Source organism: Scylla paramamosain, chromosome 23, assembly GCF_035594125.1.
Source record: "Scylla paramamosain isolate STU-SP2022 chromosome 23, ASM3559412v1, whole genome shotgun sequence".
Lineage (NCBI taxonomy): Eukaryota > Metazoa > Arthropoda > Malacostraca > Decapoda > Portunidae > Scylla > Scylla paramamosain.
In genome coordinates this window covers 17,254,026-17,267,143 of record NC_087173.1, presented here as the reverse complement: position 1 = coordinate 17,267,143, position 13,118 = coordinate 17,254,026, and the positions used below count along the sequence as shown (strand labels likewise).

Here is a 13,118-nt window from a genome sequence, read left to right as displayed (position 1 = left end):
CACACACACACACACACACACACACACACACACACATTTATCGCACAGCTGGATTTCCCCCTGAACTCATATGAGTATGTCACCCTTGTTAATCTTCGTTCAATCTCGCAACCAATTTACTCCATGTCTAGAAAAATTCCTTTCTCTTGATGATGTTGTACAGGAGCGGGAAGTAAGTCTGCGGGAAGTAGCAATTGCAGAATCAATGGGACAAGGTCAGGGATTCGCTAAATGCTCTTGCACTAAGTCATGTATGACCAGACGCTGCAAGTGTTTAAAAAACTCTGTATTATGCAACAGCAGATGCAAATGCAGTGCCTCTTGCTCCAACAAGGTCGACACACAATAAAATTAGTTATGTTCACTACGTTTTATCATTCCCTCGCTTTTTTTTTCATCTGCCTGCTTGCTGTATGGACATTTTGTAAACTGACCAACGATAATTTTGTAAACTGACCAAAATCTTGGTCGTTTTGCAAACTGACCAACGATAATTTTGTAAACTGACCAAAATCTTGGTCGTTTTGCAAAATGTTGAGAAATTTAGGTCATTTTGCAATGTGACCACGAATTTGGTCTTTTTGCATAATGACCGGCAATTTTGTAAAACGACCAATTTTCCAAAATGGCCGTAACATATATATATATATATATATATATATATATATATATATATATATATATATATATATATATATATATATATATATATATATATATATATATATATATATATATATATATATAACTCGCATCTCATCGTTATCGTGGAATCGTATCATTGTCTTCGTCACGCGCATCTTAATCATCGTTTGCATCGTTATCGTGGAATCACATCGTTTATCATGGAATCACGTCGCTATCATGGAATCACGTCGCTATCATGGAATCACGTCGCTATCATGGAATCACGTCGCTATCATGGAATCACGTCGCTATCATGGAATCACGTCGCTATCGTGGAATCACGTCGCTATCATGGAATCACGTCGTTATCGTAGAATGTCATCATTGTGTTCGTCACGCGCATCGTAATCATCGTTCGCATCGTTATCGTAATATCAAATTCGTTATTCTCAAGTTACTTAGTTACATTATTTCTGCTTACGTGTACAGTACATCATTCTTATACGATAAGAAATCCAGCAGCACAAGTCCTCCATGACAAAAAGTCCAACAACACGTTTTCTAACACGTGTGTCATTTCATTGACACACAGACACGTGGATCCACAGGCCACAGCAGACCTTGCGGCCGTCACGAGGTGAGGGTGAGGTGCACACCTTTCCTCATCAGTGTGGCGGTGAGAGCCTTTCCAGTGGCGCTGTAATGTAACGTAACAGTAATGATATTCACAATTCAAGTATCGCCTCTGCCTCTCGGTGTATTTCACCGCCTCTTTCTTCCATAACTGGTGATGCGTCAGTACTCAACTTGATCTCTTTACTGGCCGCTCTGTCTCCACCTCTTCTCTCCTGCACGAAGGTCAAACAAACAAAACAACAACAGCCAGAAGAGAGAGAGAGAGAGAGAGAGAGAGAGAGAGAGAGAGAGAGAGAGAGAGAGAGAGAGAGAGAGAGAGAGAGAGAGAGAGAGCATAGCCGAAAAGTGTAAATTGTTTTAGTTAATCCCCTTCCTTTAGTCAGCCGCCGCTCTTCATATGGCAGCTTTTACTCATCGGTTAATTAATCCACCAAGGATCAGGAGAGATGGAAGGTGGACTGGAAAAAAAAAGGAAATGGCTTGGGTTCATCATTTTGGAGTGTATACAAGGTTACCAGCACAACCTTCACGCCTCCTCTGCCTTGCTGCCTCTATCTATAGCGCCACTGCTCAAAGAAACTGCTTCATTTGCACAAAACTAAGGAGGCGCTCCCTGAATGAAAGCACCAAGTGAGCTCTGAATTAGTGATGAGACTCGATCTTTATTTCATACTTTCATGCAGGCACGAGCAAGCCAAACTATATACATCAACACACACACACACACACACACACACACACACACACACACACACACACACACACATAATAATAATGATAATAATAATAATAATAATAATAATAATAATAATAATAATAATAATAATAATAATAATAATAATAATAAATAAATAATGATTACAAATAGATAAATAGATTAATCAAAAAAACAAATAAACAACAAACAACAAAAGCTTTTGAAATAGTAATAATAATAACAGCAACAATAATAATAATAATGAAAATAATAATAATAATAATAATAATAATAATAATAATAATAATAATAATAATAATAATAATAATAATAATAATAATAATTGTTATTATAATAATAGTAACAATAATAATAATAATAATAGTAATAATAATAATAATAATAATAATAATAATAATAATAATAATAATAATAATAATAATAATAATAATAATAGTAATAATAATAATAATAATAACACACTTTTCGTCAGCCCGTCTCAGTGGGTGGCTCTCAACACAACCGCCAGATTTCCCTAGCTGAAATATAACAAGATTCAACTTTTTCAGTGGTTCTTATAATGCAGTCTTTAAATATTTAAGTATTGTATCCAGTTCATCTGTTTTTTAAGGCATTTCCTGAACCTGCAGCGTGGTGAGCTGGCGGCAGAAAAAAAAAAAAAAGCTTATCCCAAGAACGTCTTTTGCCCTCTTAACTGACCTTTTATTCTGGTTTTCCTACAAAGATACATAATGACGTGTTAAAAATTAGCACGTTTCTAAGACTCTGAAGGGACCAAACTCCTCTCCTCTAACTGACTGTCTTCAGCCTCTCTCTCATCCTCACAGTGTTGCATCTCTTGCTGTCTTCTACCGCTATTTTCATGCCAACTGCTCTTCTGATCTTGCTAACTGCATGACTTCCCTCCTCCCGCGGCCTCACTGCATAAGACTTTCTTTTTTCTCTAATCCCTGTTCTGTCCACCTCTCTAATGCCAGAGTTAACCAGTATTCTCAATCATTCATACCTTTCTCTGGTAAACTCTGGAACTCCCTGCCTGCTTCTTTATTTCCACCTTCCTATGACTTGAACTCTTTCAAGAGGGAGGTTTCAACACACTTATCCTTCAACTTTTGACTACCGTTTTCGACTCTGTTTGGGGACCTGCACCTCAGTGGGCCTTTTTTTTTTTTTTTTACTGCGGTTTTGTTGCCCTTGGTCGGTGCCCCTCTAACATAAGAGAGAGAGAGAGAGAGAGAGAGAGAGAGAGAGAGAGAGAGAGAGAGAGAGAGAGAGAGAGAGAGAGAGAACGCTTGTAGAAGGTGAATTTCAGTCAGGAACCACGTGTTCCATCAGTTATCCCATAAAATCGCTACAGAAATTTTTCATTTTCAGTAAAAGTTTGAGAGCCACATGGCAATATTTACCCCAATAAAATAATTATCATGTATATCAGTGCACTCCCCTGCAGAAATCTCCATTTTCTCTATAATTTTGCCAGTTTTTTGCAGATTTTTTTTTTTTTTTATAAATATTAGTTCATCGTGTATCTGGCATCCTGGTAGGCGTTAAACAGTCATAAAACTATGGTATACCATAAAAAGAAATAAGATGTGAGGTAGGCATCTTAAAAATCACTTACATGGACAAGCAAAGGGAGTAGTTAGTGTCCATGAAGGAATAAAGAATTGCACTAGTTTACTAATATCAAGGGGCTCTGGATATCCAAGTACAGAGTCTTGCTAACATTACCATCCGTGGTTTTGCCACAAAATGTGGCACAACAGACTAGAATGGGCCTTATGGCACTTTCCCTCTGGTCACTAGAGGCGCCACAGTTGAGGGGACAGCAAAACATTAACATTGAGCGGACCGTCCTCCTGGTAAACAGTGGCCATTACTTTTTAACATATTAAAATTCTAAAGAAAGCTCCAGAAAGAGGAATAAAAACTGAATATTTTGACAGATTTATTAAAGCAAATGAAAATCGTTATTATGATTTATTTCCGGGGAAAGCATCGGAAGAGAAGTTTGAGTATTTTGGATTTTTTTTTTTTTTTTTTTTTCTCAGCAACGGAGTGAAATATCAAAACAAATTATTACCATTTTATAGCTACGGGTCAAGCTACTACAGGAACAAACTATGACTGAAATCGGATTGACACAAGTCCCTCTGTTTCTATTTTAGTGAACAAATTTTTTGTTCTTATTTTTCCGATTGATTTTTTTTCTGAGAACTACTTAGCCAAATAAAATCAAACTTGTTGAGATGTGTCCTTAGTCAGTGCCATAAAACATTTAAAAAATCACTACACAAAGTATGAACGTCACCATCTAAGTATCGGGCTGTGGGTCCCCTTAAGTTATTATACATTTTTAGAGCCCGGCGAGACTCGCTTTAGGTTACATTTTTCATACAATTTTGCCGTGATGCAAGGTGTTCAACGATCTGTCTTGATTTTCAGGAATTACAGCAAATATGATTATCTCGTACACTTTTGCTACGAAGTTTACTGCCTACATCAATCGTGTGTCCTGACGACAAGCTCTTTACACGACGCAGGACAGCCGAGGTAATTGACTTCAGCCCAGCAGCCCAGCAACCAGTGAGCCATCTGGTGGAACACTCGGCATACAAGTCCCGCATTCTCAAAACAATAATATTCTCCTACAACGGTCTTCTAAATAATTAAGCAACCTGGAAAGTACCAAACTAACCTCCGTCTCTCTTTCATTCGTTTATTCATTCTTCGTTTTCTTTCTTGTGTGTGTGTGTGTGTGTGTGAATGTGTGTTTGTGTGTTCATGGAAACTTACATTTATTTTTTATTCTTGTTTTACTTTAGTACTCATTATTTTCACAGTGCTCTGAAAGTTAAAGAATGATTATAGACTTAATAAAAAAAATAAAGGAGAGAGTCTAGTTTTGATCTACACACACAAGACAGTTCCTGAAATACCCGTTAAATACGAACTGGTGAACTCCTAGTGATACTGGTGACATCCTAGTGAAACTGGTGAAATCGTGGTAAAATTTTTGTGAAGTCATGGTGAAATCTCCTTGAAATCCTGGTGTTATCCTGGTGAAATCCTGGTGAAATCTTGTTGAAATTCTCGTGAAACTCAAGTTGAAATCTCTGTGAAATCCTGTAAAATCAATGTAAAATCCTGAAGAAATCCTGGTGAAATCTCCGTAATATCCTGAAGAAATCCTGGTGAAATTCCAGAGAAATCCCTGTAAAATCCTTGTGAAATTCTGGTGAAATCCATGTGAATTCCAGCGTAAGAGTTAAGCAATGTATTATTCAGTTACCGTTTATGTATAGATTATTTCATTAACTTCTTGCACCACGAGTATCCTTGCTTCTGCTGCTCCTTCTGCCTGGCGACCAAGACCAAGGAAGTTTAATTAGTGGAAAAAACCAGTAAACAAAAGTGAACTCCTTAACTACGACACGTTTCACTACGAACCAGCTTGCTTTCGTCGTCACGGAGACACGGGACACTCAAGCAGGAACCATATTCGTATTAAGAATTCAAGACCATAAGGGAAGCTGCAAAAAGCCATCATGACTACACTCGACAGTCCCTCTATGAAACATGCCCACTTGTATCTATCCATGCACTCTTTATTTATCTTTTTTTTCTTTTGTTATGTAAGAGGGGCATTGACAAGGGTAACAAGAAGTGCGAAAAAAGGGTCAAGTGAGAGTACCCGTCCCTAAAGAGAGGCCAAAAAGGATGCTGGTGTGGATGAGATGAGTCCCAGGTGACGTCTCAGTGTCAGAATGCAGACATCGCCAAGTCGAGACAAATGTTTATACCAAAATATTATATAGTCAGCCCAAGGAGGTGCTAATCCCAAACGCAACAGCAGCAAGGTTACTGAATAGCCTAACAAGTGATCTCTACACATAACTAAAGCTCCCTACTGACTGAGCACAAACAACTGGATTACTGAGTCTCATAGTTTCCATCGAAATTTTACAGTCAAGATAAGATGCGGAAACTTAAAATATAGTGTACGTATCATATCTGAGGAAGATAACTGTCATCTATAAAACATCAATTGTGTGAGGGACAAGTCATCGTGGTTTTCCTGTTACGCTCGTCGCATGTGTACTGAAAATTAGTAATCAGTGTAAGACGTAATGCATTTTATTCTTACTCAGGATTCCTATTGTCCAGTGCTTTGTTCTCCCAGAAAGACTGTTATCAAAGGCCACAGAGATGCTTAGTCAGGTTCTCGTGAGTGTTTCTTTCTTTTTCCCCATTCACGATGCGGAATCCTCTTAAATTCTATAATCATGAAAATACCCCTGAAAATCTTTATAACCTTCATTAGAACTTGTTGAAAGAAACTGAGGTGAAACGCAGAAACTTTTAAGGTTTTCAAGAGTGTTTTCATGATTGTACGTAAGTAGTGTTGGTCTGGTGAAATTGTATCCCTTGCATCTCTCTCTCTCTCTCTCTCTCTCTCTCTCTCTCTCTCTCTCTCTCTCTCTCTTCGTGGTAATGGTCTTAGTTTCGTCACATGAGTTGATACTTTCCTTATCTTTCATGTATTCAGCAAGGCTTTCAATATCTTATCTACGCATTCTCTTTCTTCTTTTTAATTCTAAAAGGAAAATCAGTCATTGTTATCTTAGAGAACTATTATTATCATCATCACATTTTATACGTTCACTTTCTTTTTTTATTTTTTTTTTTTTTTGCAAATAATGACACTGAACTGTTTTACATTTATGAGAGAGAGAGAGAGAGAGAGAGAGAGAGAGAGAGAGAGAGAGAGAGAGAGAGAGAGAGAGAGAGAGAGAGAGAGAGAATTGAGTCTTCTGCGTTCTGTAAGTTACAAAGCTATTTAAGTGACTTCAGTACAACATGAAGTGTCTAAGAAAGGTTATAGGTGAATCTGAAAAAATAAATAAATAAAATAAATAAAATAAATAAATAAATAAATAAATAAATAAAGGAGTAAAAGGATTAATGTATCTACAATAATCTATTTCCACCTTAAGTTTACAAGACAATTTCACACATTAATATTTTAGGTAACTGTTTTAGTGACAATCGCATGTCCTTGATACACATTTCCTTTTCCTTCCCAAGTATTTAGCGACCTATGATCTACTGAAGTGTTAGGCATAGGTAAGAGTTGTGTCAGTAACGGAGGAAGCAAGAGAGGCACGGTTGAGATCAAGGAACCTATGGCGGAATCCTTTGGTTGAGATGGTTTGGCCCACTGTCCACATGCATTCTCCGGACATTGGTTTGATCTTGTTCTGAGGATGTGGGAGGAGCGTGGAGGAGCCAAAGGAGAGGAAGTGGGAAGATGTGGGTTTGGTGTTGTTCTGAGGATGTGGGAGGAGTGTGGAGGAGCCAAGAGAGAGAAGATCGAGAGGAAGACAGAATTAGGATCATATTCTGAAACGCTTATGGCTGCATTTCCACTACTTTCCAAAGGCTCTAATTGAAGTGACATGGGTTTTAAGTTATTTTTTACAGTTCTAGTGAGAGATAAACAATGAAACTCTGGTATGTTCAGGGTACGAAAAAGATTTAGGAGTTATAGTTAGCTCTGAACTCCGTCTAGGAAAGCAATGCATAGAGGCCAGAAACAGGGCAAATAGGCTATTAGGATTAATTTTTAGGAATGTTAAAAGTAGAAGGCCGGAAGTAATACTAAAGTTATATTTGGCACTGGTCAGACCTCATCTAGATTACGCTATGCAGTTCTGGTCCCCACATTACAGGAAAAATATAGATATATTAGAATCAGTACAGAGGAGAATGACTAAAAGGATACAGGGGATGAGGAGTATTCTTTACGAGGCGAGACTGAAACTGTTAAATTTACATTCTTTAGAGAGACGTAGGTTAAGAGAGGACCTGACAGAAGTCTTTAAGTGGTATAAGGGTTATAACAAAGGGAATGTAAGCAAAATTCTTAGGATAAGCAACCAGGACAGAACAAGAAATAACGGGTTCAAACTTGAAAAATTTAGGTTTAAGAAAGAGATGGGAAGAAATTGGTTCTCAAATAGTGGTAGATGAATGGAACGGACTCAATAATCAAGTTGTTAATGCAAAGACATTAGGGAGCTTTAAGAGAAGATTAGACAGATTAATGGATGGGGATAATAGGTGGAAATAGGTAGGTATATTTCATACAGGGACTGCCACGTGTAAGCCTGGTAGCTTCTTGCAGCTTCCCTTATTTTTTTTATGTTCTTATGTTCCTATTAACAAATTTTTACATTATCAACAGGAGAAACATCTTTGGTAACCTGGCTTATTATCTCTGTGGCCTTGGAAAATAGTCGCGGTGAGAGAGCAAAGCATTTCTGAGAACGTCTTTAAATGAAGGGATGGAATTGAGAGGGTCAAGGGGCAGCTGGGCCTGGATGAGGGAGATACAGAGGGTAGCAGTATTGACAATTGAGCGGCCGATCCCATTAAGGCAAACAATAAGTCTGCTAAACTATATTTTTCAAAGTAATTATCAGGTTCCCCACTCTTGCTTTGTTGTTATATAATGTACAAAGAATAAATTAGTCAAGTTAGATCAATCAATACATTTTTTTTTTCAAGGTAATTCGCAGGTTGTGCCTTCTCTGTATGTTGTACTTTTATATGCAACAAATCATAATGTTGTACTATTTATATGTAATATGTAATAATAAATCAATAAAAAAATAAATAACCTGATCCAAGTAATTTGTAGGTTCCTCCCTATTCTTATATACAACAATGAATTAAAAAAAATCAATCTTTTTTTTTTTCCTTTCCTTGGTTGTACCTTTTATATACAACAATAAATTTGTAAAATCACAGGAGTGTTGGCGCCGTTGGGAAGAAACACGCGCCAAAACTTGCACTGTAAACAAACTGGCGCACCGAACCTGGATTGGAGAGCATGGCGGGAACTGAGGGTGAGGCTGTGGTGGGCGAGGAGCTGCAGGGTGTGGAGGGCGACGGGGAGGAGGGCGGCAGGGCGGGGCTCAGGCTGCCCTTAGCCAGGGTGAAGAGGATCATGAAGGCTGACCCTGCCCTACAGCTGGCCAGCCAGGACGCGGTCTTCGTCATCGCCAAAGCCACGGTAATGTTAAAGCTAAGTTTTTTGTGCCAGTTGGATAATTATTTTGAGTCCTTTTTCCTTTCAAATCATCTATAGTGATTTAAAGTGATCTGTGGAAGTCCGGAAGGAAACGACAAGTAATCAGGCCGAGAAAGGGCTCGAGATAATTAGTTACCTCCATTTCAGTCCACAGTTAATATTACCTTTATGGACGTGTTATTATCAGCTTTGTGGCCACGGTAATGTCCGCCCACGTAATCTCTTTATTCCAGTTCAGCCCAGGAATGGTATTACTTTTAGGGAAATGGTGTTGTCAGCTTCCTTTGGTAACACCAGCAGCTGACCTCCTCAGGAAGACTGCTGTGGGTGGTGATGCTTTTGTGTGGCAGGCTGGCAGCACTTGAATCTCCCCATCAGTAATTGGCACCTCCTCACTGGCAGGGAATGTTACAGCTGATATTCCAAGACCAAGATGATGACTTCCTTTGGGTGAATTGTTCTTTTGAGCAGTGTGAGAATGGTGAGGGCAGGGCCAGGCAAGGTAAGCAGCCTGTACTAATTGGGAAATGCAACAGTCAAGTCAAAGGTAGCTGTGTGGCCATCAGGTGTAAGGATTGTGAGTTGCAGGAGACCCTCAACTTTGTCACTCTTCCTAACCTGCAGCAGGTTGTGGTAACGATACACACGTGTCACCTTGGGGGCCTGTCATATGATAGAGTTGGTGACAAGAGGAGAATGGTGCTGCCTGCCAGGAATCAACATGGAGTCCCATTGCCACACACCCACCACCATCTTTGCCACATGAAAAACACATCCCACCTAAAGCTGTGGAAGGAGGGACAGCAGAGGCCAATGAAGTAGCAATGTGACTGGACAGAGTCAAGAAACAACCCCACAGCCCTCATATGATTGCATCCAAATGTTAAACTTCATTTCTGTATTCCTGTTTGATCCAAAATTAATATTACCTTTAGGGACACAGTGTTAGCAGCTTTGTGGACACGGTAATGTTAGCCCGCTTCATTCCCTTATTCCAGTTCAGTCCAGTGTTAATATTATCAATAGAGATGCAGTGATATCAGTTTTGTGATTTTCTTCTTTACAATAATTAATACTGTATGATAGAATAGTAACAACAATGGTATTACTTTAGGTTATTAGGTTAGGTTACAATGTGTTGGGAAGCCATATTTTGGATAATATTGAAATAGCATTAATGTTTTCATCTGGGAGTGAGATTTTAGATTCAGTCAGTTAATTGATTTCACTGTTGATCCCTTTCTTGCATAGCTCACATGTTGGAAAAAAAAAACTCATATTTTGCTGAGAAATAGTCAATGTCAGGAAATTATTTGATTAAGGCTATTTTCATAATCCATCATATTTCATTAACTTGCTGCCCACCACACCCAAGAGCCAAGGATTTCCACTGAGACCTGTGGAATTAACCTAGCCCATCAGGACAACCAAGTCCAAGGCTAACATAACCTAACCTAACCCTGCAGGCCCCCTACCTTATCATAATAATAACATGACTCACGTTAATCATTCCCCAGCCAAGGTCTCTGTGTTGTGTGATCTGAAAAGCAGGTGTCTCCCCTCCCATGCCCATAACTCAAGCTCTCTCCCATTGTTTCCACTTTTCCTTTGCTTTGGAATAACTCTGGTTCTCAAATATTTCCAAATCATTCATGTACATTTTTTTTTGTTTTTTTTTTTTTTTTGGTTTTAAGTAATGTTTGATGATAGAAAATTCATGTAGAGAAAGAAAGAGAACTTAGTAGGGAAATTTATGTGCTTCTAAGGGCCAGTCTCCCGGGAAACACAGCTCTCATTGCCTACATGAAATAAATTGTCTCATTGGTAGAAACAAAAGCATCACATGCATAAATCCTGCGCTTTAGTCCCCTCAGTAATAAATAAAACACAAGAACATAAGGGAAGCTGCAGGAAGCCAGTAGGCTGGATGTGGCAGTCCCTTTAAAATATCATATCCATCATATCCATAGCAACACAGTACTGATCTGCTTGGCATACATAGAGTTAACACATCCATCTCTGTCCACAGCAACACAACACTGGGCTGCCAAGGTACCACATTCTGAAATGCTTCTGTGCTGCACCCATACTACATTCAAAAGTCTCTAATTGAAGCTACACGGGTTTTTGAGGGTGCTTTTACAGTTCTAGAGACAGATAAACAATAGTTTTATATTATTAAAAGGAGGAACAGTCTTGAGAGCCAGGCCAATCATCTCTATGGCCTTTGAAAATAGTCGTGGTGAGAAAGCAAAGCATTTCTAAATACAGGCCTGCCATGCAGTGAGTTAACACATACATCCAATCCACACCACCACAACACAATCTGGCTGGCATGCACTGAGTTAACACTGCTCCTCCCTTATCTCAGGAGCTGTTTGTGGAGAGCTTGGTGGAGGAGGCATATCAGTACACTCGCAAGGCCGGCAGAAAGACTGTGTCGCGGCGGGACGTGGACAACTCAGTGGAAGCAATTGACGCCCTTGCCTTCCTGGACGGTGCCCTTGACTGGTCCTGAGCGACACAGGAGCATTGGGTTCAATGTGCTTTACTCTGAATATATATTACATTCCTGATTATTTTTCTGTATGTATGGATGCTCTTTGTGATGAATATACTGGTACATTTATAAAATTATGGTGCTTCATTTGTGTGTCCTTTGTTTGTAATAGTGCTTTCATGGTGGTAGAAGGGGAAAAACAACAGTAACAAAAACATAACAATGACAAAAGTAATAATAATAATCTAATAATCCAATAACTACTACATTCCTCTACATTCTCTTTAACTGAGATGAGAAAATATCCCTTAAAGTTTTCCTTAAAATCAATTCAGAATTTAATCCTCAAAAGTAGAAACAGGATGAAAAGTTGAACAATAAAGAATTAAAGAACCTCATTAAATGTCCCATTATAAATATGACTGTGTGTGTATGTGTGTGTGTGTGTGTGTGTGTGTGTGTGTGTGTGTGTGAGAGAGGGAGCACTGTCTTGTGTGCAGTGCTTAGTGTTGTGTATTTTCTGAAGATAAATGCACAGAAATATATTTACTGACAAAGGGATGTCTTTCTTCAGTTCTCCTATTAACATTGTGTTTCAATTTATATATAGTGTGTTTCTAAGCTTCATTTGTAAGATAACCTAATCAACCAGCGTATTTGTATGTATCTTTTTTTTTTTTTTATCACTATGTGGTACTCAATACTCCCCCCATCTCTCTCTCTCTCTCTCTCTCTCTCTCTCTCTCTCTCTCTCTCTCTCTCTCTCTCTCTCTCTCTCTCTCTCTCTCTCTCTCTCTCTCTCTCTCACTCTAACTTATTTTTCTTTTACTCACTTCTATTTCCATTTGTCTCCTCCCTGCTGGGTCCTTCATAGCTCTGGGCACCATTTGTCACATGTTGGCTGTGATGTCACTCATTATATAGCTTGGTACACTGACATGCTTTGTGTGTTTGAACTCTTCTGTTATCTCCCACATCACATGTGAGAGAGAGAGAGAGAGAGAGAGAGAGAGAGAGAGATATGAAATGTAGGTACTGGAAGGTATTTCTGACAGGTTACTTTTCAAATATCTTGCTCTAACATTAGACGAGTTATGTTTTAATAGTAATCCTTTTCACTACTGTTTGGGGACTGGCACCTTCATTACTTTTTTTTTTTCTGCTTTTTTGTTGCCCTATGCCAAAGCCCTTCTTACATAAACAGTTAAATAAAATAAATAAATCATGAAATATAAGAGGATACCTAGAGAGATGTCATAGTGGGAACAGTGAAGACCAAGAGGCAGTGTTTGGAGGGAGACATTTGGACATGATGTACTGAGGAAGACATGGGAGGGATGAACCTCAGAGAAGAGATAATCAACAATAACAAAAAGTGTCAGATTCATAAGCCATCCTGTATCAATTAAATTGATGATGAAGTTGCCATAATGGAAAAGGTTAGAAAGGGCTAATGTATGTGATGACAGCTTGCATAGGGTGAGTTTTAGATTACTTTGTCACATTAAGTAAGTTTGAATCTGTTCTAGAACTTTTCTTTA

The 13,118-nt window shown here is 38.6% G+C and overlaps 1 protein-coding gene across 1 annotated transcript; it reads left to right on the top strand.

Moving 5' to 3' along the window:
- The first annotated feature begins 8,831 nt into the window (after positions 1-8,831).
- LOC135112309 (DNA polymerase epsilon subunit 4-like) lies at positions 8,832-12,135 on the top strand. The gene is made up of 2 exons (XM_064026639.1): positions 8,832-9,059; positions 11,449-12,135. The coding sequence occupies exons 1-2, from the start codon at positions 8,877-8,879 to the stop codon at positions 11,593-11,595; spliced, it is 330 nt and encodes a 109-aa protein (XP_063882709.1). The 5' UTR covers positions 8,832-8,876; the 3' UTR covers positions 11,596-12,135.
- The last annotated feature ends 983 nt before the right edge of the window (positions 12,136-13,118 follow it).

What these genes read in the sequence shown, in the direction of transcription:
- LOC135112309 (XM_064026639.1), top strand. Translation starts at nt 8,877, where the DNA reads ATGGCGGGAACTGAGGGTGAGGCTGTGGTGGGCGAGGAGCTGCAGGGT. An exon ending in TCGTCATCGCCAAAGCCACG is followed by an intron (nt 9,060 to 11,448) that starts GTAATGTTAAAG and finishes CCCTTATCTCAG; the next exon opens with GAGCTGTTTGTGGAGAGCTT.